Here is a 24,753-nt window from a genome sequence, read left to right as displayed (position 1 = left end):
AAAAAGGGAGGCCTGTCCTAATGCTTCAGGTGATACAGGGGAACACAGCTCCCTGTAGTCACAGCAGAGTCCTTCCTTCTGCTAACAGCCACAGCTCGCTCTGTCTAGACATAATGCAGAAGTCATTTTTCTTCCACTCACTAATTAGTGAAAAGTATTTTCCTTGCCTCAAATTTAAAACATGTCAAATACCATTACATATTATATACAGAAATTTTAAATATTTGCTCCAGCATTGCTTCATTCTATAGAAATGATATTGTAAGTCATGCTAGGACTCTTGGTAGATCTAATAAAGGCTTATTTTCTTTATAATAACAAACTATGTAATGAAGAATAATAATAAGTTTAAGACTTCTTGCAGTTATACACAAGATTTCAGAAAGGAGGTCTGCAAATATCCACATTTACCAATGAGAACTGAAGACCAGTCTGATTAAAAAGGAACCATGGAGCTGAAGGTTTTTTTTTTTTGTTTTTTTTTTTTTTAACGTTGGCTTCAAAAGTCCCAGGTTAGAGGGATCTAAGCAGGGAGACAGCTATTTCCCATTCTGAACAGCAGCATGAAGAGATGCCTCGCATTTATAGAACTTACTGGTTGGACTTGATCTTTAGAGACTTTGGAAGACATCCCTCTGACCTACATTTAGACAGTTGATAGGATTGTTTGAGAGAGAAAAGTTAGAATGTAACTTAGAAACTGGCTTTTGAGTGTCTGTTTTAATTCAGACAGTGAGTGTATGAAATGAACTTTATGATTTTCCTTTCCAGAAAGTTGTCTCTACATTTAGAAACCACTTAACATCACAGATATATCAGAACACGGCAGAACTATGTTCCATATAAATAAATACCTTTGATTCAAAGTGACAGATAGGTTAAGGCTCCTTGGATGAGCTTTGTCTGTTTTTTCTATGACTCTCTTTCCTGCTCTGTCTGGTGAGGCTGTCCGACTGTGAGTACCACTGTATGCTGATGCCTTAGCAGTGGTCATTTCTTGAGGTACTTGGGTAGAAGGTGGAGATGCAATCAGTATTTTAATGTCTTCTATATTGTCCTTCGTCACTGCTTTTGATTCATCAGTGGTGGTGGCGGTGGTGGCAGTTGCGGCAGTGACAGTGATGGTAGGTTTCTGTAACTGGGTCTGCTGGAATCCTGTAACTGTGCTCACACTCGGAGGGCTTGGAGAATTGCTCTCTAATGGTGACAACTGATCAAAGGAACGTAACTGGAAATCATCATCCATTGGGATATAGGGAGCCAGCATTTCCAAGTCTAAATCAGTGTCCTTTCAAACAATAAATACAAGAGTTTTTATAATGGCCAGTCTTGTAAAAGAGAAACAAGTTCAACCCAGTCCCTTACAGTATGGAACAAGCAAGGTCACAGACGCACCTGAGCTGAAAATGGATTCTTCGCTTCTGTGTCTTCAGCAAACAGTTTTTCCACCAGTTCCAACTTGAATACATTGACCATATCGCTGTCCACATCAAAGCAGTACTCACTGGGACTGTTAGGCTGTGAAAAGAGTTAGGAGTGTTTACTTTTTCCTGAAGATTTCTGTTTGTTAAGAAGTTTTAGACACACGAATATTATATAAAGTTTTATCTAACTAAAAATTACAGTTAAAAGACTTGTTTAGTTGATGTGGTGGTGCATATCTCTAATCCCAGCACTCACTCAAGAGGCACAGGCAGAAGAATCTGTAAGTTTGAGGCTAGCCTGGTCTACAAAGTGAGTTCCAGGCCAAAAAGGGAAATATGTAGAAGATATTTCATAGCAAAACCCTGTCTCAAAAATAAAATAAAATAAAATAAAATAGAACCAAAATACAACCAGGCAAAAAATGTTGTCTATCCCCATCCCAGATGTGTTTATTCTACAAAATAACATTCACCAAATAATTCAGATCCCACAACGGTACATAATTATCCAATTAATTAGAGATATTTTCACCATCATCTCCAAATGCCTATTCTACTGGATATTTTAGAGGATACTCTGCTATGTTATGAGTTATAGACAAGAATTTCAATAATGAATATGGTAGGTGGGTAGACTGAGCATAAAACTTTACTTTTCTTCATTTTCCATTACATTTATTTATTAGATCAAGGACAAAATGAATCACACACTTCTGTGCTAGATAAAGCATCTGGGCAAAGAATACCTTCTCTTCCTTGGGTCTGAGATACCATGTTGTTTAACTTACTCCTAGAGTTTTCACCCACAAGAGTTTAATGGAGAACCAGTGCTTATTTGTGTCTCACTAACCAACTAAGCTGTTCTGCTCTCAAGCACAGTGTGACCAGGGGAAAGCTCTGAAATGGAATTGTTTTGAATTTGGAAGCAGCTGTTTATGAACTTTCTGCTCTGGTCCAACCTAGATATTAAAAACCGCCTCTGAGGAGTTTTGGGTTCTATCAGTGTCGGGCATTTATCCCTGACCTTTTCTATGGTACCAACCTCAGGTGAGCTTTGTCTAGTGCTTCCATCAGAAGGACTTGCTGGCTGATCTTGAATCTGGGGCATGGTAAAAGAAAGTCCCAGTGACTCTGGGCTTGACTCTAACTTCAATGCAACCTCTTGATTCAGTGCAGGATCAGCACTACTTCGAAGTGGCTTTGGAGTTTCAGAGGCAGGTAATGGAGACATTGCCAGATTTATATTTAATTTCTCATTAGAAGAGGGGAACATTACATCATTGTACAACGGGACATCTTCAAGTTGTTGGTCTTCAGTTTCCGTGTCTGCAGAGGAAATGTTCATCAGTGTGAAGAACATCAGGATTTTAACAAAATGATATTTTCTGCTTTCTAGAAGATATATAAATATGTAGAAGATATTTCTTTACTTGGAAAGTTTATAGGTATTACAGTGTGACCATTAAGTATAAGTTATCTTTTCAGTCCACCACTGATAGGAGTAAGACATGTACCTTCAACCTTTCTATATGCCTGATTTGAAGTAATAGTTTCCATTTTCACGTTTGCTTTTGTGCTACAGCTGCTTTGTTAAACCCTTTAGCATTTACCCAGCTGCACGTGCTGCATTTAACTGGACTGAATGGTGCAGTGAGGTGGCTGGGAGGAAATTAAGGGGGCATCAAGAAATTCCTTCAGGATACTCTGAGCTACAATTCTCAAAAGAACATAAAAATAAAAGTGAGAAGGCGATGATATTTCAGAAACAAATATTAAACAGAATATTTTGAGGAGACTATTTAAAACAGAACACGTAAGCATCATTCAAAGGGTTAAGCCAAGAGAGGAGACAGAGTGCCACTGAACCAGCAGACACAATGGAAGAGGTGGACAGCGTAACTAAGCACTTGCCATCGCTGCCGAAGTCCAGTGATATGATCGTGTCCCCAGCCGCTGGAGCTAGCAGAGTCAGGGCATCGGGCTCTTTCTTAAGCTTGTCGAAGAGGCAGCTCGTGTCCTCAGATTCCACTTTAGTGAACAGCTGGGTCATTTTCATATCTGAAGATTCAACTGGTTTGAGGACAGATTCTGTTTGTTGAAGGGAGAAAATCAAGTCGTGCTGAATAATACCACTGTCAAAAAAGAGAGATTAGTATTTATAAAGAGCACTTGAAACAATGACAGTAGGGGGACTATAAAATATGATTTATATAGTAAAAGCATTTTAACATTCCTCGAGATGAATCATCTTTCATGCATACTTGCAACATTTCTTTTTTCCCCCAGTACTGAGGATTGAGCCTAAGACTTTGTTCATGCTAGGCAAGTATTCTACTATTGAGAAATATTTATTGTTTTAAAACACCAATATGAAGATAAAAACAAACGAAATTTACTAATTAAAATATTCAACTTATTTAAATTGAAACAGCATTGAGAATAGAGGCGATGACGAGAACATCTACAGTTAAAGTACGTGGAGGATACAAGCAGAGAGGACTTCTGTCCTGATGCTACAATGAAAGAGGCACAAAATAACTGTTCAGCATGAATACGTAAGGCACGTCTACAGATAATCTTAGAATACCATAATGGCTCCAGTCTTAATGAGGGGGATCATGTTTTCTTGGTGGAAATAATATGGGGATGTCATTCACAGGATAGGAAAGAAGAAAGAGAAATGATGAAAAGTCCACTCAGCTTCATGTCTGCATCAAGGTCCTCCAGTTAGCATATTAATGTTCAATGTATGAAATGAGGCTGAGCACAAAGATGAACGCATAAAACACTGTCTTCAAGCAGTTTATAATTCAATGGGAAACAGATAAACAGTTTCAATATCCTGTGATCACTACTACAATGAAGAAAGGATGTTTCACAGAAAGGCTAATAAGCAAAACTTGGGATCAGTAACAATCATGAGGGAGATAAGAAAAATAATTTTACATAAAGGCAAAAATCACAAGAGAACTCTTTGTGATTAGAAGTGGTAAGGCATTATTAAGTTTGATCCTAGCACTAAATATCCCCCTGAAAGAAACAACAACAAAAACTACAAGTTTTAAGATGCCCCCCTAAATGGCCAAAGTGGGGTAACTTGGATTTGGTGGCATCTATGAAAGTTGTGCTGGAAACTTCTGGTGCAGCCCTGCAATCCCACAGAGTAGGTAAGCTATGAACTCAAGGCTGGACTGGTTTACAGCGAGTTCCAGGCCAGTCAAGCCTACTCAGTGAGACAGGGTAAAGAGTATGGAACGTAAGAAAATGACTAACCACAGGAGAGCGCTCTGTCTGGCCAGCAGATGAAAATGTTTCGGTAATGAAGAGGAATTGACCTGAAATAACTTAGAGTTCATAAACAAAGAATAAAGTCCCAGGTCACATTATACAGCCTGTCACAAAGATGGTCATTTAACCTTCTTGGGAAACTGAACTAGGAAAATTGATCCATAGACTGATAAACGAATGATATTATTTTGTGGGATCACTGGAACAGCTGGCTTGAGAAGATGGGTCAGGATATAGCTCATAATGCAGTAGAAAAAGATAAAAACAAAAGTTTTTATTTATTTTTCTTTTCAAGACAGGGTTTTTCTTTGTAGCCTTGGCTGTCCTGAAACTCACTCTATTGGCCAGATTGATCTTGAATTTATGGAGATCCACCTGCCTCTGCCTTCCAAGTGCTGCGATTAAAAATGTGTACTACCACTGCCTGCCAATTTTCTATCTTCTTAATAAAGGCACAGTAAATCCAAAGAGTTACCACTTTCTCTCACAAAAGTGTCTCTTTCCAAGCTTACCTTACAACATAATTCACACACACAATGCACTGTGGCTGAGAGTTCTTCGTATTATATATAACAGTTGCTTGAGTCTCAACCCAGACATATCCACCTCTTTTTGCAAGCATCCTGTACTGTCCTGTGGTGACTTGTCCTTTAGTAAACACTAGGGATAAGAAAGTACCACAAAGAAAATGTAACTGAATTTTCCATCAAATAAGTGTCAAGTGTAGATTGTTACATTTTGTTTTATTTAAAGACAGGATTTCTCTGTGTAGCCCTGGCTGTCCTTAACTCCCTATATAGACTAGGCTGGCCTCGAATTCACAGAGAACCACCTGCCTCTGTCTTTCCAGTGCAGGGGTTTTGGGGTAGGTAAGGGTAATGGTATGTGCTACCATGATTGGCTGGATCACTGTTTTATTTTTAAAAGGAGAGATATTTAAATAATATCTTTTATTATTTAAAATAGTGTGACTGTTTAAGCTCACAGAGAAGCCCAAACACAACTGAAAATAAACCTCAAAGTAAAACTCCTACCTTACTGAAAAAGAAGAAAGTCAGAAGTGAGGGACAGAGTGGCTGCGGTTCCTTTAATGATGTATGGTTACAGTCAGACTAGAGACTAGGCACAAGCTCATTCAAGAAAATGGTACAACTATTTCCTCAAGCAGCAGAGAAGAAACTATTCTACAGAAATTTGAATGTATAAGCTGTTATCATACTGTAGTCTTCCAGCAATTCGTGCAGTCTAAATTGATTCCTGACTGAGGAGAATGCAGTAAATCAGCCATAATAATGCTATCGTGAGTACCTATGCTCTGACTACAGTTTGGGCAAATCACACTAATTCAGTGATATTCAATTTGAAAGTTTTTTAGGTCCAGATTAAACAGGCCAGTGAGAAATTATGAACTTTAACTTACTTTGGGATCTTAGACTTCATCTGAGAAAAACCCCAGAAACTTAGCATATGTCAAGAGTGTCAGATATTAATTACATGTGTGTAATACTCATTCCACTCACTGATTCACGGAACACATGCTCTGACTACCTTCTATTGACCAGCCATCGATTTCACAATATGTGTATGGAGATAATCTATCATATTTGACTTTTATTTAGTTCTGTTTTTAAAATTCTAGGGAAGCTTTATGTATTATTAAGTGAATGGCTGTAACAAAACAGTAATTTCATGATCAAGATGTCTTAGGAAGAATCTGGAGACTGGGTAGCAATTTTAACTAGAAAGTTAGAGATACAACAGTAGAGACTGCAGGGCTTAAAGCAGTGCGACTACCTCCTTGAGTTCTTCTATTGTACTTACTGTCATGATGAGTTTTGGTCAGATGATCAGAGTCCAAAGCATGATAATATTCATAAATTGAACGGCCCAAAAGTTCTTCTGGCTCATAACCCATCAACTCAGTAATCCTGTTACAAAACAAAACAATATTCTTCTTCACTTAATAAGTTTGAAACGCACCTGTAACAATTCTATACTTAGTATAATAGCCAGCCTCTCTGTGTCATTTAGATCCATCCTTGATATTTGACTCTTATCCCTTTTACCCGAAATAATGACCTGTCTTAAAAAAACTTATTATACATACTATAGTTGTGGAAGCAAGATATTAATAAATACTGATAATGCAAATTAAATGACAAAAGTTCCAAAGACAGTTCACAATTAGCTTCAAATAAAGTTTAAATCTCAAGCAGTATTTTTCATAGAGCTAACCTGTTTACCTTACACTTTTTAGGCCCACTGGCAAGGCCTCACTTTAAAAGCTCCATTATTGGGGCTGGGGATTTAGCTCAGTGGTAGAGCGCTTACCTAGGAAGCGCAAGGCCCTGGGTTCGGTCCCCAGCTCCGAAAAAAAGAACCAAAAAAAAAAAAAAAAAAGCTCCATTATTATTAAGCCAAGGACATTCATACTAAATGGAAATTAAAGGAACAACCATTGTTATGCTTTAGAGGATAAGTCTTTTACTTGGCTTTAATATTAATTTTATGAGAATCAATTTCAGATGAAAGAATGGCATCTAATTGAGTATGGTCTGAAAACCAATTCCAGTAGCCTGTCTGGTCCCTGGCAGTTCTTTTAGGGAGGGAAACTCGAGCTGATACCACATGAGCCTTCAGGAAGCCATGAAGACACACTTTATGAGAAAGGCAAGGCTGTACTCCATATACTACGCCAACTACAAACGTTTTCCTCTAAAATCTTTCTGGGAACAAACATGAAGCAAGTGTTAGACTGCTAGGCTTAGACTTCAAGGGACTTTTTTTTTAAACTGAGGTGCTGATAAAGATATCATAGAATGGGCATAAGCAAGGTATGCTCACAAGAGTATATTAAATAACATAGCTTGTGCTGTCCCAGTTTAAGATCTGCCAACAAGGGGTTGGGGATTTAGCTCAGTGGTAGAGCGCTTGCCTAGGAAGCGCAAGGCCCTGGGTTCGGTCCAACAAAACAGATTTTTAAAAATTTTAAAAACATGAATCAAACTCGTACTTCTTCACAAAGGGACACACCAAAACACATCAACACTAGATGGCAGTGCTACAAATAAAAATAAACTGCTTTAAAAATACTTGTTTTCCCCTCCATTCAAGAATGGCAGTAGGGACAGAATCTAGGAACTCACAAATGCTAGACAAAAGCCACCTCCACCCCCATCCTCTTTGTGCTGGTAGTGAGTGATAGAGCTGGGGCCTTGTGCATGCTAGGCTTTCTGGTTAATTTTTTTTTTCTAGAAACCTCTTGCATCAACTCCTCAGAATGAAGATATGGAAAAAAACTGCCCAATTATGAAAATCTTTCAGTCATTTCTATTATCTAGGGCCACCAAAATGGGCCAGCAGGTAAAGGTACCTGCTGCCAAACATGACAGCATGGGTTCAGTCTCTATGACCCATGTGGTGGAAGGAGAGAACCAACTCTCACTGTCCTCTGCCCTCTACCTTTGGGCTATGGCACACGAGCCCATGCATAAACAGTCACACACTCCGCCACTGAGTGCGTGACTGCATCCGGCCCTAAAAATCTGTTCGGATTGCTCTTATATAGTTTTATATGTTTAAATGAAACGCCTATAAAATGAACTATTTCTCACTAAGCACGTTTCTAGCACTCCTGTAGATATGGAAACGCAACCTTCTGGTGTACTTGCCACTACTTATGCAAGAGACAGGTAAACAGTGCTAGGAATCAGGGGAACTACATTCCTTATCCAAGAGAGGAATGATAAGGTGAGAGACTGATTCTTACAGGGTATGTACACATTCAGTGTGGAAGAGTGGAGAAAAGAAGTTTACAAAAACCAGGAAGTTTGCATTTCAGGAAGAAGTTACAACACAAAAATAAATGCATAGAATAGGTGGTAGAGTCTGATGTGGCTATAGTATAGGCAATGGAGGCAAAGAATTCAGGAGATGCAGGCAAGAGGATCGGATAAATGAAGATTATGCATAGAGTCTTAGGACGTCTTGACTTAACCACACATCAACCAGTGTTTCTCAATTTAAGGAATGTTTACTATTAAAGGACACTGAGAACTCAAAATGGAAATACCAGACAGTTTCCTGGTAGACTGACTTCATGTATTTTGGGGGAAGCAAGAGAAAACAGACCAAAGAGAACTACACTGTAATTCAGTACCAAAAGAAGGCAAGAGACCCAGAAAATAGTTTCCGTGCTAGGTATTGATCCTCAGGCCTTGTAAACACTCTGTAAGCACTGTACCAATCACTTCTCCAATTCTTACTAAGTTGTTCTTAGTGTGTTCTAAAGCAACTGTGTAGTATGGCATTTGTCCACATCTTGCATCTTAAGGGGAGGAATCATCATTTCCATGAACACAGTAAATATTTAAATATATGTGCCAAATGATTATACCTGTACTTTACTAAGTGAAATAAACAGCTATTTGCGGATAGTCTTGATATTAGAAGTTTAAACGTCATTGTGTTTTCTTTATTTGCTTTGTATGAGTGCATGTGTGTGGGTTCATATCACAGCAAGAAGGTAGAGGGCACAGGACAGAGTGTAGGAGTTGGATCTCTTCTTCAACCACATGGGTCCCAGAAGTTGAACTCATGCTGTCAGGTTTGGGATCAGGTGCCTTTACCTGCTGGCCCTTGGTGGACCAGGATGTTAGAAATATGATGTAAGATATTCTTAAAATTGAGCAATTTTCTTCCATGCTGAGAATGACTCTGTTGGGCTATATAGAAGCAAGAAGCTCCTAGAATACACATTTAACCAGAAAACAAGAGTCTCTGGTGTGAGTGAGTTATCTTCAGGCTGGCTGTCCTTTAACTGATGTCATGATCATTGTATGCATTTCTGATAGAACCAGAGGGGAATGCCACAACCTTTCTCATTTTGACTCCTTTGCTTTCCTTTCTCTCCAGCCTGCCCTAGTCTATTCTACAGACGTTTAAAAATAGATGAGCCTTTCATTTCCACTACACCTTTACATTCTGGCAATAAACAACATAATATAGTTCTTAGTTTTTCTCCCTTCCTGGTATTAAAATTGACACCAGTATTAAGTATACTGGACCTAAAACAAACTCCTAAAGGCCTCACAACAGACTTTTGAGGTCTGACCCTTCTAGGTAAAGATTGCCAGTTTTACATCAACTAAGTACCAGAAAGAAATCCAATATTGTGCGACTTTAGTCAGGGCTCTGTCAATATTTCTTTGTCTAAAGCATGAAGAATTATCAAAATGCTAAGAACTTAAAATTGGTGTTTTGATAAAATCATTACATCAACTACCTCAAACGGGACAGGAGGTAAGAAAGTTAATGTGCTTTCTGGTTGTAGTGGCATATGTCTGTAATCCACAGGGATAGAGGCAGGTGATTTCTGTGAGCTGGAGACTAGCCTGGTCTACAGGGAAAGTTTCAGAATATCCAGGGCTGTGTACTCTTTCTCAAAAAACAAAACAAAACAAAACAAAACAAAACAAAACACCCTAAGCAGCTAACCAACTAAACAAACAGAGAAGTGATCTGTGAGAGGACTGATGTATGTGTTCACTGTTCTCTAGGGAGCAGGGTCAGAACTTCAGTTGGCTACACAATCTCTGTCTATAACTAACAGGCTATACAGCTTGCAGCAAAAAAGAACCAACAAGACAGCAGCAGAATACACACTACGACATTAGCATGTACAAGGAATACTGCCTAAGAAGATGCTCTTAGGCATCCTCTTAAGAGTGAGTGTATGCAAAGGCACAAGACATTCAAAACGAACATGGAACTCTTGGTTAGGAGTGTTTGGGACCATATCCAGATGGGTGATTCTCCTACCTCCTGATTAATTTGGTGAACTGAGAAGAGACTAGACAGTAAATACCTTTCCTCGACATTTTAATACATTAAGATTTAACTGCACATGACAGGCAGGCGTTCATATATAGTCCAGGTCAGCTTTCTTGTCTTATCTTCCCAAGTGTTAAGATCACAGACATACAATACCACACCCAGAATATACTATCTTTTGATAAATAAAAAATCTCCTTCCACCTATAATACTACAAGAAGCAACGGATGCATTTCTAATAAGAGAATGGCATGATCTGATCCTCACCTTGGGAAGCCTTTAGATACAAAGGATATACAGGTAAAAAGGCACAAATCTGTTGGCAGAAATGCAGCTTAAGAGTTTATGGTTGGGGCTGGGGATTTAGCTCAGTGGTAGAGCGCTTACCTAGGAAGCGCAAGGCCCTGGGTTCGGTCCCCAGCTCCGAAAAAAAGAACCAAAAAAAAAAAAAAAAAAAAAGAGTTTATGGTAACAATTCAGGCCAAAAGTAATGAAATAAAGAATTTGGAGCACAAGGTAGATACAATGGGAGAGACAGTCAAACAGTGCATTTATAATATTTACCACAAACTGCACTTAGTCAGGTTTCAACAATGCTATGTCAACAACATTAGGAATCACCAGAGGAGCAGCAACTTACGCTGTCTGGGAGCAGGAGAGTAGTTTAGTAGCAGAAGTATTCATTCCATTACTTAGAAAAGGATGTGGACGGAAACATTAAGCTGGCAATTACACAAGTAGTAACAGACTTGGGAAATGGTAACTAACGGGTGGAATGGAAGGTGCTCAAGGAGAGCATGTAGGCTAAAGGCCAACTGTTGTTGCCTACTCTACAGAAACTGTGTATCTTTAAAAGTTACTTTCTCAATTTAAGCAAAATTCCCTAAAACAAAAGAACTTCCTGGTTTTTGTGTTCACTGTTTGCACAGTACCAAGGCAAGAAGTCAGTGCCTTTTGCACATTGGACAAGTGGTCCACCTGACTTACATCCCTAGCCTTTAAAATGCTCTTTTGAGACAGCTGACTTGGAAATTACCTTCCTCCTGTCTCAGTCTCCCCATAGCGACATTACAGAAGTATACCACCAGATGTGGTCAAGAATTCATCTTAATGGATTTTGTATAATAGCTAAGTATAGTATTTATAGTAAAAAAGCTAATCTTACATTTTTGGATTCTAGTATGCATCTTCAATATTAAGCTTTATGAACACATCAATTAAGTTTTTACTACAGTGAGGTAAAAAAAAATTAAATCTAAATTTTAAAAATATAAAATAGTTAATTTACCTTTCATCACAGTAAGAAAATTTCATATCGAGGCTGTGTCGACTGAGAAATGTCTTGCTGTCTAAAGGAATTTCAATGTTTGATGGATGAGGAATGGGTTCACAAATCAGCACCAAGCACGTCATAGGCGGTTTCTTGTAGCCACACTGCGGCTGGTTACTGCTGGTATCATACACATGAATGTGGCCTGTGCAGTGCAGCACCTGTGAGTAAGAAAATAAGCAGTTACCTTTTTAAAATGAAGAGGAGAGGAAAGCTGCAGAGATGGCATAGCAGTTAAACATTAAGAGATAATGAGGTATTCTTAAGAAGGCACTGTGAGGTAGGATGCTAGATGAGCCAGAGGTTTGAATGCTGACTGTTTTTCCAGAGGACCAAGATTTGATTCCTAGCACTCGCATGGCAGCTTACAAGCATCCTATTTCCAGAGGATCCGACACCTTCTTCTCATCTCTTAAGGCACCAGGCATGCATGCACTGATATATACATGGAGGCAAAACATCCATGCACATAAAATAGAAACTAGGGATCACTTATAATCCAGAATATGGATCTAATGCCCTCTTTTGGCCTCTGCAAACACATACACTTACATATATCCAATTAAAACACTAAAATACACACAGACAAACATACATACACACACATGTTTTTAAAAAGAGGTATCTTTGTATTAAGTCTAGGCTATCTTTCCTTCTTCACTAATCTGGTCATTTCAGTTGATTTTGCTCTGGTAACTATGGTTCAACACTGAACAAGAAAATGAAACTGAATATTAGAATTTAAATACTAGTTGGTAAAGCCAACTAATAAGTTAGCTTGGTATAGAAATACCGTATTTCCAATAATCTATGTTTATATCTCAAATCAGCAAATTATTATACTATTTTGAATGGAGATTACATATACTAGATATAAATGCAAACATGCAAAAGGGAACAATTATACCTTTTCCTTCACAACTTCTATCTGTATGTATGTGTGCACGCTGTGTGTGTACCTGGTGCCTGAAGAGGTCAGAAGAGGATACTACATGTTCTGGAATTGGAGTTAGAGATGACTATGAGCTGACACAGGTTCTTGGGACCAAGGCCAGGTGCTTGGCAAACAAGTGCTCTTAATTACTAAGCCCTTTCTCCATTCCCCTCATAACTCTAAGCAACTCATTTGGAGGGGTTATGTTTATTTGTTTTGCTTTCTGAGTGGGGCTCGCTGTGTTCCCCTGGCTGGCCTGGAACTTGCTGTGTAGATAAGGCTGCCTTCAAATTTGTAGCAGCTGTTTTTCTGCTTCCCAAGTGCGAGGGCCAGCTAACTTTCAGCACTCCTGGTGAAAGCTCTTGATACTAGCATGTAAGTGTATAGGTTTATTTATCTATAAATCAAGCCATACTCAGTTTACTTACCTTCCACGTTGCTGACTTGATGTTCATCGTCCTCCCCCGGCTTGTTAGGGTACATTTCATTCTGAGAAAAAAGCTTCGCTGCGTGTTTTGTTCTTTCCCCTTTCTCACTGGGCCTAATGAAAGCAAGAAACAAAGTTTTTTTCTTTTTCTTTTTCTTTTTTTGGAGCTGGGGAACAAACCCAGGGCCTTGCGCTTGCTAGGCAAGTGCTCTACCACTGAGCTAAATCCCCAACCCCAAGAAACAAAGTTTTAAGTCCTAGCTAAACATAGAAATCTGTTAAAATGAGAGCAGCAAAGTGAGGACCTCAGCATTAACACAAGGATTTGCTCCCTCTTCACCCACTCCCACACATGGTGGGTCTGACAGCTCCATCCAGTGAGAGCAGTTAAAGACTGCAGTGATTCCCTGAACTGTGGGAGGAGCCCACACTTTACATGATTAATTTACTCATCTGTGCTGGTGAGTTCGGTCCAAGTAATGAAAATTAAAAAATGGTATAAATTTACCCTGTTAAGTGTGCTGTCGGTATATAAGGATGTCCCCCTAGAAAGAACCTGAATAAATACTTCAATGTCTTTTACCAATTGTGATAACTCAATTTTGAATAAGCAGCAATGTGTTTATAGAACTTTAAAAATGCCAGCTTACCTTTTGTAAGTGAATAGCATATGTGTGTATGAAAACCAGGCAAAATTCTATCAGAAGTTACAGAAATCAGCCATAATGGTCCATGTCAGCACTCTCAGCACTAGGGAGGCTGAAGGAGGAGGATGGAAAATTCTAGGCCAACTTGAGCTACATGAGACCTTGTTTACGATTTAAGATTACAAAATTAGGGGCTGGGAATGTAGTTTAATGGACAAGTACTTCCTTAGTACATACATGTGGGTCTAGGTTTGATCCCCAGAACCACAAAAAGAAAAAGTCACAGAAATAAAGCAGAGAAAAATCAACTCAAGTCTAATTTAGTCTTAATGCCAATCCTCATAACTAAAAAATTAAATTACATTTAGATGGCTCTGAAACAGCATCTAGATTTCCTATTTTTATTGCTTAGTCTGGTTCAAAACAAATGCTTCACTTATTTGAAATGTCCAGAGAAGAGGACTGAAGGTTGCTCAGGACTGAATTTATGGAGATTGTTCATCAGACGATAGATGGATGAAAGCTAAAGATACAGAACTTCTTTTTTGAGAGACAATGAGTGCAATGGTACATGCCTTTAATCCCACCATTTGGGAGGCAGAGGTAGGTAGCCCTCTATGAGTTCAAGAACAACTTGGTCTACTTGGAGTCCTAGGCCAGGCAAGGCTACATAGTGAAACCCTTCCTCAAAAGAAACACACACAATAAAACAATACAGTTTTAAAAATAAAGTCTATGAATATACTAGAGAAATTATTGAAATTTATCAATTGGTTACATTTTAAGATATATAAAATGGAAGTATTAGGAAAACAAAACAAAACACAAAATATCCATTGTTCAGGATCGGGTGTGTATACCGTGAGTGAAGCAGAGACCGATAATTAGATGCAATGCCTTTAAGCAGGTAATAGTTACATCCAGTAGGGCCAATAGCAATGTAATACAAAGTAGTTAAGGCTTAATAAGAATGTTTTCAGAGAGCAGAGACAGAGGGAATTAAGAAAAAAAGACCAGTATACTCTGTTTAAGAATTCGTATTAAAAACAAACTGTTAAAAGTCTCTGTAATTCAACAAGGATTTCAAGAGTTACAGAATTCTCATAACTTTTTTAAAAAAATTATTTATGTGCATTGGTATTTTGCTTGCATGTCTATGGGAGTGTGTCAGATCTTGGAATGTCAGGCAATTGTGAGCTACCATGAGGATGTGGATTTGCAGTGGGGTCCCGGCAGGAGAACAGTCAGTACACCTAACCACTAAGTCACCTCTCCAGTCCCTCTCACTTCTCTGCTTGGCTGACTTGAAACTAGTTAACATAAACCAAGATGGCCTAGAAATCAAGAGATCTGCTTATACTGCCTCCTAAGTGCAAGGATTAAAGGTGTGTACAACCACATGTGCTCCAAGACAACATAACACTTCCAACTATAGTCCCAAGTTACTGAAACATCCGTAGAAGTCAAAGTGCCTTTGTGCTCTTAAAATCCTGGCCATGCCCCCACCTTACCTCTTTGGGGCATTAAAACAGCCTGAACCCAAACTGTCACTATGTATCCATAATCATCTAAAATCTTATTACCTGTCATTTGTATTATAACTTGCTTTAATATTGCATTTTTACTTCTAATTGTCTTGGTCTTTATAAATTATCGTTCCATTTTGTCTACTCAAGTATGTAATTAACTTATTAATTCATGTAATTACTTATGAAGTCAATGAGTTTTTAAAACTTTTGTGAATTTTCTAAAATGTAGAATAACAGTTTTTTTTTTTTTAAAGATTTATTTATTTATTATACATAAATACACTGTAGCTGTCTTCAGACACCAGAAGAGGGCATCAGATCCCATTACAGATGGTTGGGAGCCACCATGTGGTTGCTGGGAATTGAACTCAGGACCTCTGGAAGAGCAGTCAGTGCTCTTAACCACTGAGCCATGTCTCCAGCCCCAGAATAACAGTTTTAACAACAAACAGAATTTACATTAAATGTGAAATAACATTTTCTCTTAAAATCATTACTAAAAAAATAAAAGTAGTAACAATATCTGACTGAAAAAAAATGACCTGTCATATTAAATCAAACAATAGACTTTTCTCACCATTTCTGTGTGTAAGCATTTCTCTCATTTCCTCATGGTCACATGGATGGGTAAAATCAAACACACTGTGTCCAGTTAGTTCAAACTGCAAACACATTAAAAAAATTAGATCTATATCACATAATCATAAAGTACCCATAAGTGCTCTTCATATGTGGTGACTTTACCTGAGTCAACCCCATGTATTTGTTCACGTTATCAGAAATGTAAATCATGTCACCATCATCTGTTAGCACCATAACAAAGCCATCCAGGGCTTTCAGATAAAAGCAGTTCATCTGTGCTTTCATTTCATCTTCAATGTCAAGATCACCTGTAAGGGCACATGTGGGAAGAAACAAAATAAGGTTTTCTCTCAGATACTTTTAAATATCTATAGTACATATATTTATTTCTATATATTTTCTAGTTATTTTACATAATTGTTTAAAGTAAACAAATTTGCAAACAAGCAGATCACCAAGGGAGTAAAAAAGGATATTTTTAAAAGATAGGCTATGCCTTTATACCCAGTCCTAAAAAGGAAGAGGAGGATTGGTCCCTGTGAGTTCAAGGCACCCTAGATACAGATCAGCCAGGGCTACATGGTGAGACCCTGTTGACAGAAAGGGGGAGGGAAGGAGAGAGGGAAGGAGGGAGGGGGAGGAGGAAGAGGAGGAGGAAGAAGAGGAGGAGAGAGACAGACACAGAGGAGTAGAGAGGAGGGAATGAATGGAATGAGGCTTTAAAAGCAAGTAAGAAAAAAATGCTGTCATGTGGAAGAATCAAGAATATATTCTACAGAACATAACAATGACGACTTTACTGGGTTATAATATCTATTCACTGAACATGCTATAAAGTACAAGGGGCTATAGAGTTAATGGATTTTTACTTATGTGTTTAAAAATAAAGGGTAAACCAAAACAACTTACAATTACAAAAAGGATTATTCCCACCACTAAGCAAAGCCAAGCCTGATAAAGGAGTAAAGACCACTGAAAGACATAATTAGGTACTTTAAAACAGCATTGTGTGGGGGTCATGCTGGAGGCATGGCTCAGCAGTTAAGAGCACTGGCTGATCTTTCAGAGGACCTGGGTTCAATTCCCGGCACTCACAACTGTCTGTAACTTCAGTTACAAAAAATCCTCTTCTGGCTTCTGCAAGCACTAGGTATGCAAGTACTGAAGGCAAAAATGCTCACACACATGCAATAACAGCTGAATTCATGTGTTTGAAAAGGGCAGCATTATGGGGCCAGAGAGACAGCTCCACACTTAGGAATGCTTACTGTTTAATTGACAGGACAACATTTGGACACCAGCACCACATTAGGTTGCTCATCAATACCTGTGACTCTAGCTTTAAAGGACCTGATACCCTCTTTGGCCTCCATAGGCCCCTTCATAAAGGCATATCAATATGCGCACAGGGCACGGGGATGCATTCTCCTCTGTCCCTCTCCCTCTCCCTCTCCCTCTCCGGGAAGTACTGTAGCCTCCTGCTAAAAGGAACTTCTAGATGTTCATAATTTCTAATTTTCAGGTCTCTTACGCTTTAGCAGAACTCACCAGCATCTAGAAGTTTCCTCACACGTAAGTAACTGATGGTGAGCCTCATAACAGAAGCTTTATCAAGATGGGAGCTCACGTTGTGGGGAAGTGGCAACTGATGAGCAAGCTCATAAAAAACTTCAGACTCTTTGCTTCGCCGAGATCGTGCTGCATCCCTAGACTTTTCTTTTCGACGTTCGGAACTCATCCTACTTAATGAGGTGGGGGGGGAGGGAAAGGGAGAGAGAGGAAGAGAGAGGAATATAATTTATATATTAGTTTGTCTTAAATAAAACTAATTTTGCATTTTTCTGTTTACTGTATAAATAAGGATTAGAAGAAGTCATGTAAAATTATTATATAGGACTTGTATGGAACATGAACAAAATACTATATCAGATAGCTTTTATATACAAATTTCAGATTATTGAAAACATAATAAATTCCTTTAAAATGTCTAAGCCTTTAACATTTCCAAAGTAGATGTTTTCACCCCCAAATTTACAGTAGCTTATGTATCTAATACCTCACAATCATTCCAAAGTATCTCAGTATAGAAAAGCCCTAAATAAATTTGAAGAAACTAAAGTGTATGATATAACAGTTTGAGAAGAGGTAATAAATTTACGGGCAGGTTAAGACACTGGTAGCTATGCATGATTTGATTAGTTTCTTTTGACATCAATACCTTCCCCACCTACTCTCTTACATTAGCAGCTATAGCAAGCTACCACTTTCAGTTTGCCTACCTCCTCAGACACTGCCTATCTAGTGCTGGCATAATGGACACCAAATAAATGCAAGAAAAGCAAAGATGAGCCACAGTGCTGACCCATCGGTGGGCTAGTAGGGGTAAGGAAGTACCAATATAATGATAAACATTGAGAATTCTTTCCAAACAGTCAGATGAGTTTATGTCATATCAAGTAAAGCTGTCTTCCTTTGCTAACCCTTCTAGCAACAGGCTCTTCTTACTTTGAATTGAATATAAGGCTAAGCCTGGCTGTTCTTAGCTGCTTCTCTAAGCCTGCCATTACCAAATATTACTCTGTACCAGGTGCTTAGTTCTTTCATAACAACCCATAAGTATATTAAACAGGGCCCTCATTTTATGAAAAGAAGCTGGGGTTCCACAGATTAAAAACAGCAACTGTGTGGCAAATAGGATAGGAACATCAGTGTTTAAGTCTTTCCTTTTCCACAGTCTTCGCTATTAATGGAGAATGCTGCCTCTATTTCACTCCTGCTCCAATCTTACTAGGTCAGGTATTTGCTAAATGTTGAAAACAGCACTTAGAATTCATTAAACATTAACAATACAACAGGGACTTCTTTCATTCAGTTCTTCTTGTACTTTATGAACAAAGCACATAATCGTCTCTTCTTTAAGTCTCCTTCTTTTCAATATAAGGCTGAAAAAGCTACAAGCAGAGAAACAATTTTCTTAAGTAACTGTCAAGAATTCTCAGCAACTCTCTTGTTAAACAGTTTTCAAAGTTTAATAAGGAATATGTATATTTGTTAGATACTAAGCTGTGATAAAAAAATTTCAACTCAAACATTTAGTGGGTGTGTCCAATTTTTTGACATTGGGATACAGCAGTCATTAACTGTGCAATTGAGTTACAAAATGTTTCAACAAACCTCAATGTTTTGTGTGAGTACAACTACTTGTGCTAGCCACATTTGTACATATTGTGGGGCACATGTGGTGTGTAGGTCACTGGTTGGATACACCTCGTTGTAGAGCAATTTGACTCAAGAATCTTAAGATTTTAAGTAGGGCTATTAAGAAGCTTGTCACAAACAGGGGGTTAGGTCTGATACACTGCATACAGGTACAAATTCTAAAGAAAAGAAAAATCACTTGGAGCTACTTATATAAATGAATCACTATATTCTATAATAAAAATATTGAGGCCATATGAGACTGCCATAAATCAACAGTTTGAAAAATTTTTAAGTACATTAAAACTGCCTTGTTTTTCTCACTATTGATAATTTGAACTTTGTAGTGAAATAGTTTCAAAACTCATTTCAATTTATAATACTCTGGAAGAGAGGTAAGAGAGATAGCAGAGATCTACTGGGTTACAATGGACACTAACAAATGTTGTGTACACACACACACACACACACACACACACACACACACACACACACGCACTGACAGGGTTTCACTTGTATACCTCTGGCTGGCTTGGAACTTGCAATGTAGTCCAGGCTTGCCTCCAATTCACAGAGATCCATCTGCCTGTTCCCAAAGTCTGGGATTAAAAACATGAACCGTCACACCAGGCACATTTTTCTTCTTTTAAATTTGTGTGCAGTGGTGGCTGTGGGAAGCAGCACATTACTTGAATGATCAGCGATCAGCCTGGATTTTAAATCAGGCTAGGTGCAGAGAATCATATAAGCAAGTTGAAACACTTAGCTATTCTCCCTCACAACTTAACAAATCTAAACCACCGAAAAACAGCCACTCAAACGAAATACCTGACAGAAAATTTTTGAAAAAAGTTTTAAGGATTTTAGAACCTGAACTGCCTACTTAACTACTCCCAGGAAGGCTCTGTATCAGTCAGTCATTTACCACCGAACTTTAGGATTCACAAAGAATTTTTTTTAATCAGACCCAGAAGTCTAGGTTCCAGAGACAGATCCTGTACTACCTCTTACCTTAGCTTTCAATCATGAGCTGTGCAGATTTGCAGCATGCAAAGTACTATATCTCTGCAAATTACCAACTCCATCCATGTTGTTGTAAGGTACAGATCAAGTGAAATTCTGCTTCTTCTATGTCTATTTGAGGTGGTTTTTCAGCCAAGTATATAAAGTCTTGTCTTTTGAATAAATTGTTTACCAATTTCTACAACTATTCTAGATAAAACAGAAACTAATAAAATAGCTAAATCTTTTTAGCACTGTGGTTTCTGTTTAAAAAATTATCAGGCACTACACATAAAACTAAAAAAAAATCTTTAATTTTTACAGAACTCCAGAAAGTATTTTAAACCATTGCCTTATTAAGTTTACATACAAAGTTTGGAATAAATATGTTGTTTTACAAAGAAACCCCAATATTCTTTAGGTTAAGAAGACAAAATAAGTACAGATGGGTTAGGACATCTATTTGTGTCATCTATTTAATTACACCAAAAAACTGTTAACTTTCTGATTATAAAAAGATGTGGCTTTACCAGCTGAAATTAGGGGCTCACCCTGCTAGTGTGCTTGCTGTTCTTGCAGGTAACCAGAGTTCTGTTCCCAGCACCCGCAGCAGACAAATCATAGCTGCCTGTAACTCTAGCTGCACAGGAGTCCAACACTCTCTTCTAGCTGCCACAGGTGCTTGCACATATGAACACACATGTATGTGCATATATACATAAACACAATAACGTCTTTTTTAAAAGGAATTAAAATTATGAAGACTGAGGCAGGAAAGAGCAAGTTTGCTGTTAGCCTGAGTTGCAGAGCAAGAAGATGTCTCAAAACAAACAAATAAACAAACAACAAAAAGCCCTAAAGTTAAATCATAACATTAAAAATATTGGCAGATGATTAGACTTATTCCTAAAATAGTTCATGTATAAAATGTTTAAGTTATCCCTGAACTCTATTATTTGACAAAAAAACAAAAAAATCTCTGTAGCTTTGAAAAATAAGTTGTTCTTTCCGGTTTTGTTTTGTTTTAAAATTGTGTTTGTATTTCTACAGGACAGACATTCTGAAGCAAATGTTCAAGATAATGACTACTTAAGTTTTTGAATCAGTAGGAGCTTTCCTGAAAAGTCTGCACCCATTTTGTCTCTGCCAATCAATGAATACATCTATGTATATACACACTTTCCTATGTTCTGTGCAGTATTATACATTACGATTAAAGAAAAACCTTAATAGTTTTGACCAAACTGATGAATGAGAACTATGCCTCTTGCTTCAATCTCATAAACCTTGTATTTATTTATGTGTGCACCTGTCTGTCTTGCATGCATGAAGAAAGGTCTGAAAAGGGTCTGGAAACCCTTGGAGCTACAGTTATGGATCTTGTGAAATGCCTGCCTTGCTATGTTGGTGTTGGAACCTGAACTCCAGCCTCAAGACTGCAGAAGTTTTCTACTACTAAGTCAAAAGTCTCTGTGTCTGAAGAAAATGTCAAGGAACTTTCATGATTCCTCCTTTTTAGCATGCTTGTATGTACTTATGGTGCTTATTACTTAGGTAATAAGTATTCTTTTCCTAATATTCTAAATATTTTTCAATTATTAACTTATTTAATCTTTACTATCATCATGTTATACTTGCACTGCATTTACACACACACACACACACACACACACACGGAGTTTACAAAGTTAATAAATGGTCAGACCTGTATTCCAGTTTAAACAGTTTTACTGATTGAGAATCCACTATTAACAATCATCAAGACAAATACTCCTAATTCTAGGCTATTATTACAAAGTTTAAACACTGTTGATTGCAAAAACCCAATGCTTAAAGAAGTTATACAGGTTAGCTTCTTTGAATACAGGACTAAAAGCTGAGCTACTCAGAGGGATTCATTACCAGACTGATAAACCTAAAAACCTTATTGAAAAGCACCTACTCTGATGGCAATGAACTGCTTACCACTGATCAGTAACTCTTCAAAGCAAGACAACTTTTTAAATGAAAAGTGAATCAAGCTGATGATTCAGTCTACCCTCTGTCCTCCCACACACTGATATCTGCAGAGCAGCTAAATGAACATCTTATTTCAGTAAGATTTGTTTATTTGCTCAGTATCAGTCTGCTATAGCATCTTCCTTATTTCGTTTGCACTCATTCTTACTTCTTTATAAGTCAAAACTAAAGAATAAAGGTTGAAGCTTTGTTTTTAAATACAAAGCAGCTCTCAAAAGAAGTGGTTTTTAAGTAAGGGGTCTGCTGTTTTAACACTGCAAGATATCCCAACTAAGATTTTTAACTTTCATAGAAAAACAAAAAGAGAGTTTACCAAGTTTTTGGTTTGTATTTCACAGCACGTTTGAGGAGATTAAAAAAATACCACTGGGCCCAGAAAGCTAGCTCAGTGGTTGAGAGACAGCATTGCTCTTGCAGAGGCCGTGACTTTGGTTACCAGTACCCATGTCAGGCAGCTTCACATGCTTTATCTAGGATAGGAGATCTGATGTCCTTTTCTGTCCTATGAAAGTACCTGTACCCCCATACACATACTTGCCCATATTAAAAAATTAAAAGGAAATTTAAAAATTACGCACATGTGTGCATGCCTGTGCACCACTTGTGGTAGAACAGGGTGTTGAACTCTCTGGCTCTGGTTTAGTTGGGAACCAAACCTGCCTCTACAAAAGCAGCAAGCGCTCCTAACTAAACCATCTCACCAAAAAGGAGGCTTACAGACAAAAGGAGAGAGCAAAGATACCGAAACAGTTTGTGGAAGAGGGCAGTGTTTAAGACGTTTCCTGGCTTAATCATTTCCACACTGTTTTTTGATTTGTTTTCTTAGAGGTCCTGCTGTGCTGACCACGCTGGCTTCAAACTCTAGGACCTTCTGTCTCAGCTTTTCAATGTTAGACGACACATATAACACTTAAATCTTTTACTATTTTGTTCTAAAATAATGTGGTCAGGAAAATGTACAAATTACAATGTTAAATTATTCAATCAGCCGTCTGTGTATGTGTGTGTGTGGTGTGTGTTGAATGCACACATAAGGAGGTTACAGGATAATGTTGATCTATCACTCACTCGAGACAGGGACTCTTACTGAGACAGGGTCTCTTACTGAACTGGAAGATCTTCCTAGCTCTACCTCAGTGTTGGGATTACAGGTACATGCAGCCATACCAGGCTTTTAAAGTGGATGCTAGGATTTGAACTGAGGCCCTCATGCCTCCACAGGAGTGTTATTCACTAAGCTATTTCCTTAGTCTATTGAATCAAAAATTTTATTATAAATATAACTCCTAAATCCAGCCAAAACTGATTAGTTTTGTTCTACAAATCTTTCCCCAGAAAGTGTTGTTAGTTTTCAGTAAATTGACTCCGTATCAATTTTCCAGTTTAAAAGGGGGGTAGAGGTACCTCTTAAACAAGTATTTTATATTTGTTATTAAGAGTACTTTTATTGGGGCTAGAGAGATTGCTTGTGGTTAAGAACACTGACTGCTCTTCCAGAGTTCAATTCCCAGAAACCATCTGGTGGCTCACAACCATCTATAATGGGATCCAATACTCTCTTCTTGTGTGTCTGAAGAGAGTGACAGTGTACTCACATATATAAGATAAATAAGTAAATCTTTGAAGAAAAGAGTACTTTTATTATTAGTAGGTTCTTTTCATCTGTTAGTAAAACTAGAATATCTCAACCTAACAATATTTAATAAGAGAAAAACCACAAACTGGAAAACCCAGCAAAAATTGATATTTTAACATGGGTACAAATTTAAATTGGGACTATAATCTAAAGCATCTCCTAAAGTCTAATCGATAAAAATGAACTTTTAGCTGGGCATGTGATGCATATCTTTAATCACACTCTCCAGGCAGGCAGGTGGATCTCTGGAAGTTTGAGGCATAACAAATCTAGATCAGTCAAGGGTACACAATGAGACCCTATCTCAAATATAAAATGGACTCCTGACTGAGTTTATTTTCTTCCTCTACCACCACCACCACTACCACAAAGGAAAAGAAATAAAGTAGGCTAGAGAGAGAGTTCAGCAGTTGAGAGCTGTACTTCCAAAAGACCTGAGATCTGATCCTATACTCAAATCTAGCTCCAGGGGATCAGAAGCCTCTGGTTTCCACAGACACCTGTACTTATATGCAGACAGACAGATGGACAGACAGACAGATACACACACACACAATTAAAATAATAAGGAAGGGTGAGACATAATAGAATACTTCTCTAGTTGCATCAATGTGAAGACAGAAGCAGAAAAGTAGTAACCTAACCTTTTATATCTTCCTAGAAAGACTAGAAACTTAATAATCTAATTTTAAGATCTTGAAAATCCGGGGTTGGGGATTTAGTTCAGCGGAAGAGCGCTTGTCTAGCGAGCGCAAGGCCCTGGGTTCGGTCCCCAGCTCCGAAAAAAAGAAAAAAGAAAAAAAAAAAGATCTTGAAAATCCTATATTATTCTAAATTAATACCAATCCTATATTATTTAAAGGAAAAAAATAAGTGGTTATATATGCCTAAGGTCAATCTGGAA

General features: G+C 38.0%; 1 protein-coding gene and 1 long non-coding RNA gene across 22 annotated transcripts in view; one reads left to right on the top strand and one right to left on the bottom strand.

Annotated features, from left to right (window-relative positions):
- LOC120103553 (uncharacterized) overlaps nt 1–22,191 on the top strand; it is a 28,614-nt gene extending 6,423 nt beyond the window's left edge. The window contains exon 2 of the long non-coding RNA XR_015623124.1: nt 21,245–22,191. This is a non-coding gene — a long non-coding RNA (uncharacterized LOC120103553). The remainder of the gene's footprint in view (nt 1–21,244) is intronic.
- The window catches only part of Hif1a (hypoxia inducible factor 1 subunit alpha), a 45,071-nt gene that overhangs the window by 3,749 nt on the left and 16,569 nt on the right, over nt 1–24,753 (bottom strand). For 4 of the 21 annotated variants that reach the window (XM_087552408.1, XM_087552415.1, XM_087552411.1 and 1 more), the window contains exons 2-13: nt 19,714–19,791; nt 17,543–17,736; nt 16,157–16,302; nt 15,990–16,074; nt 13,238–13,350; nt 11,834–12,036; nt 6,534–6,640; nt 5,225–5,372; nt 3,336–3,556; nt 2,467–2,750; nt 1,396–1,518; nt 855–1,288 (exon numbers count right to left, since the gene is read on the bottom strand). In XM_087552408.1, coding sequence (XP_087408534.1) covers nt 855–1,288; nt 1,396–1,518; nt 2,467–2,750; nt 3,336–3,556; nt 5,225–5,372; nt 6,534–6,640; nt 11,834–12,036; nt 13,238–13,350; nt 15,990–16,074; nt 16,157–16,302; nt 17,543–17,732 — 2,054 coding nt within the window. In that variant the 5' untranslated portion in view covers nt 17,733–17,736; nt 19,714–19,791. 21 annotated transcript variants of the gene reach the window in all.

This window comes from Rattus norvegicus, chromosome 6, assembly GCF_021556685.1.
Source record: "Rattus norvegicus strain SHRSP/BbbUtx chromosome 6, alternate assembly SHRSP_T2T, whole genome shotgun sequence".
Lineage (NCBI taxonomy): Eukaryota > Metazoa > Chordata > Mammalia > Rodentia > Muridae > Rattus > Rattus norvegicus.
Note: the sequence above shows the minus strand (reverse complement) of the source record. Positions and strands in the feature narration are given on the sequence as shown.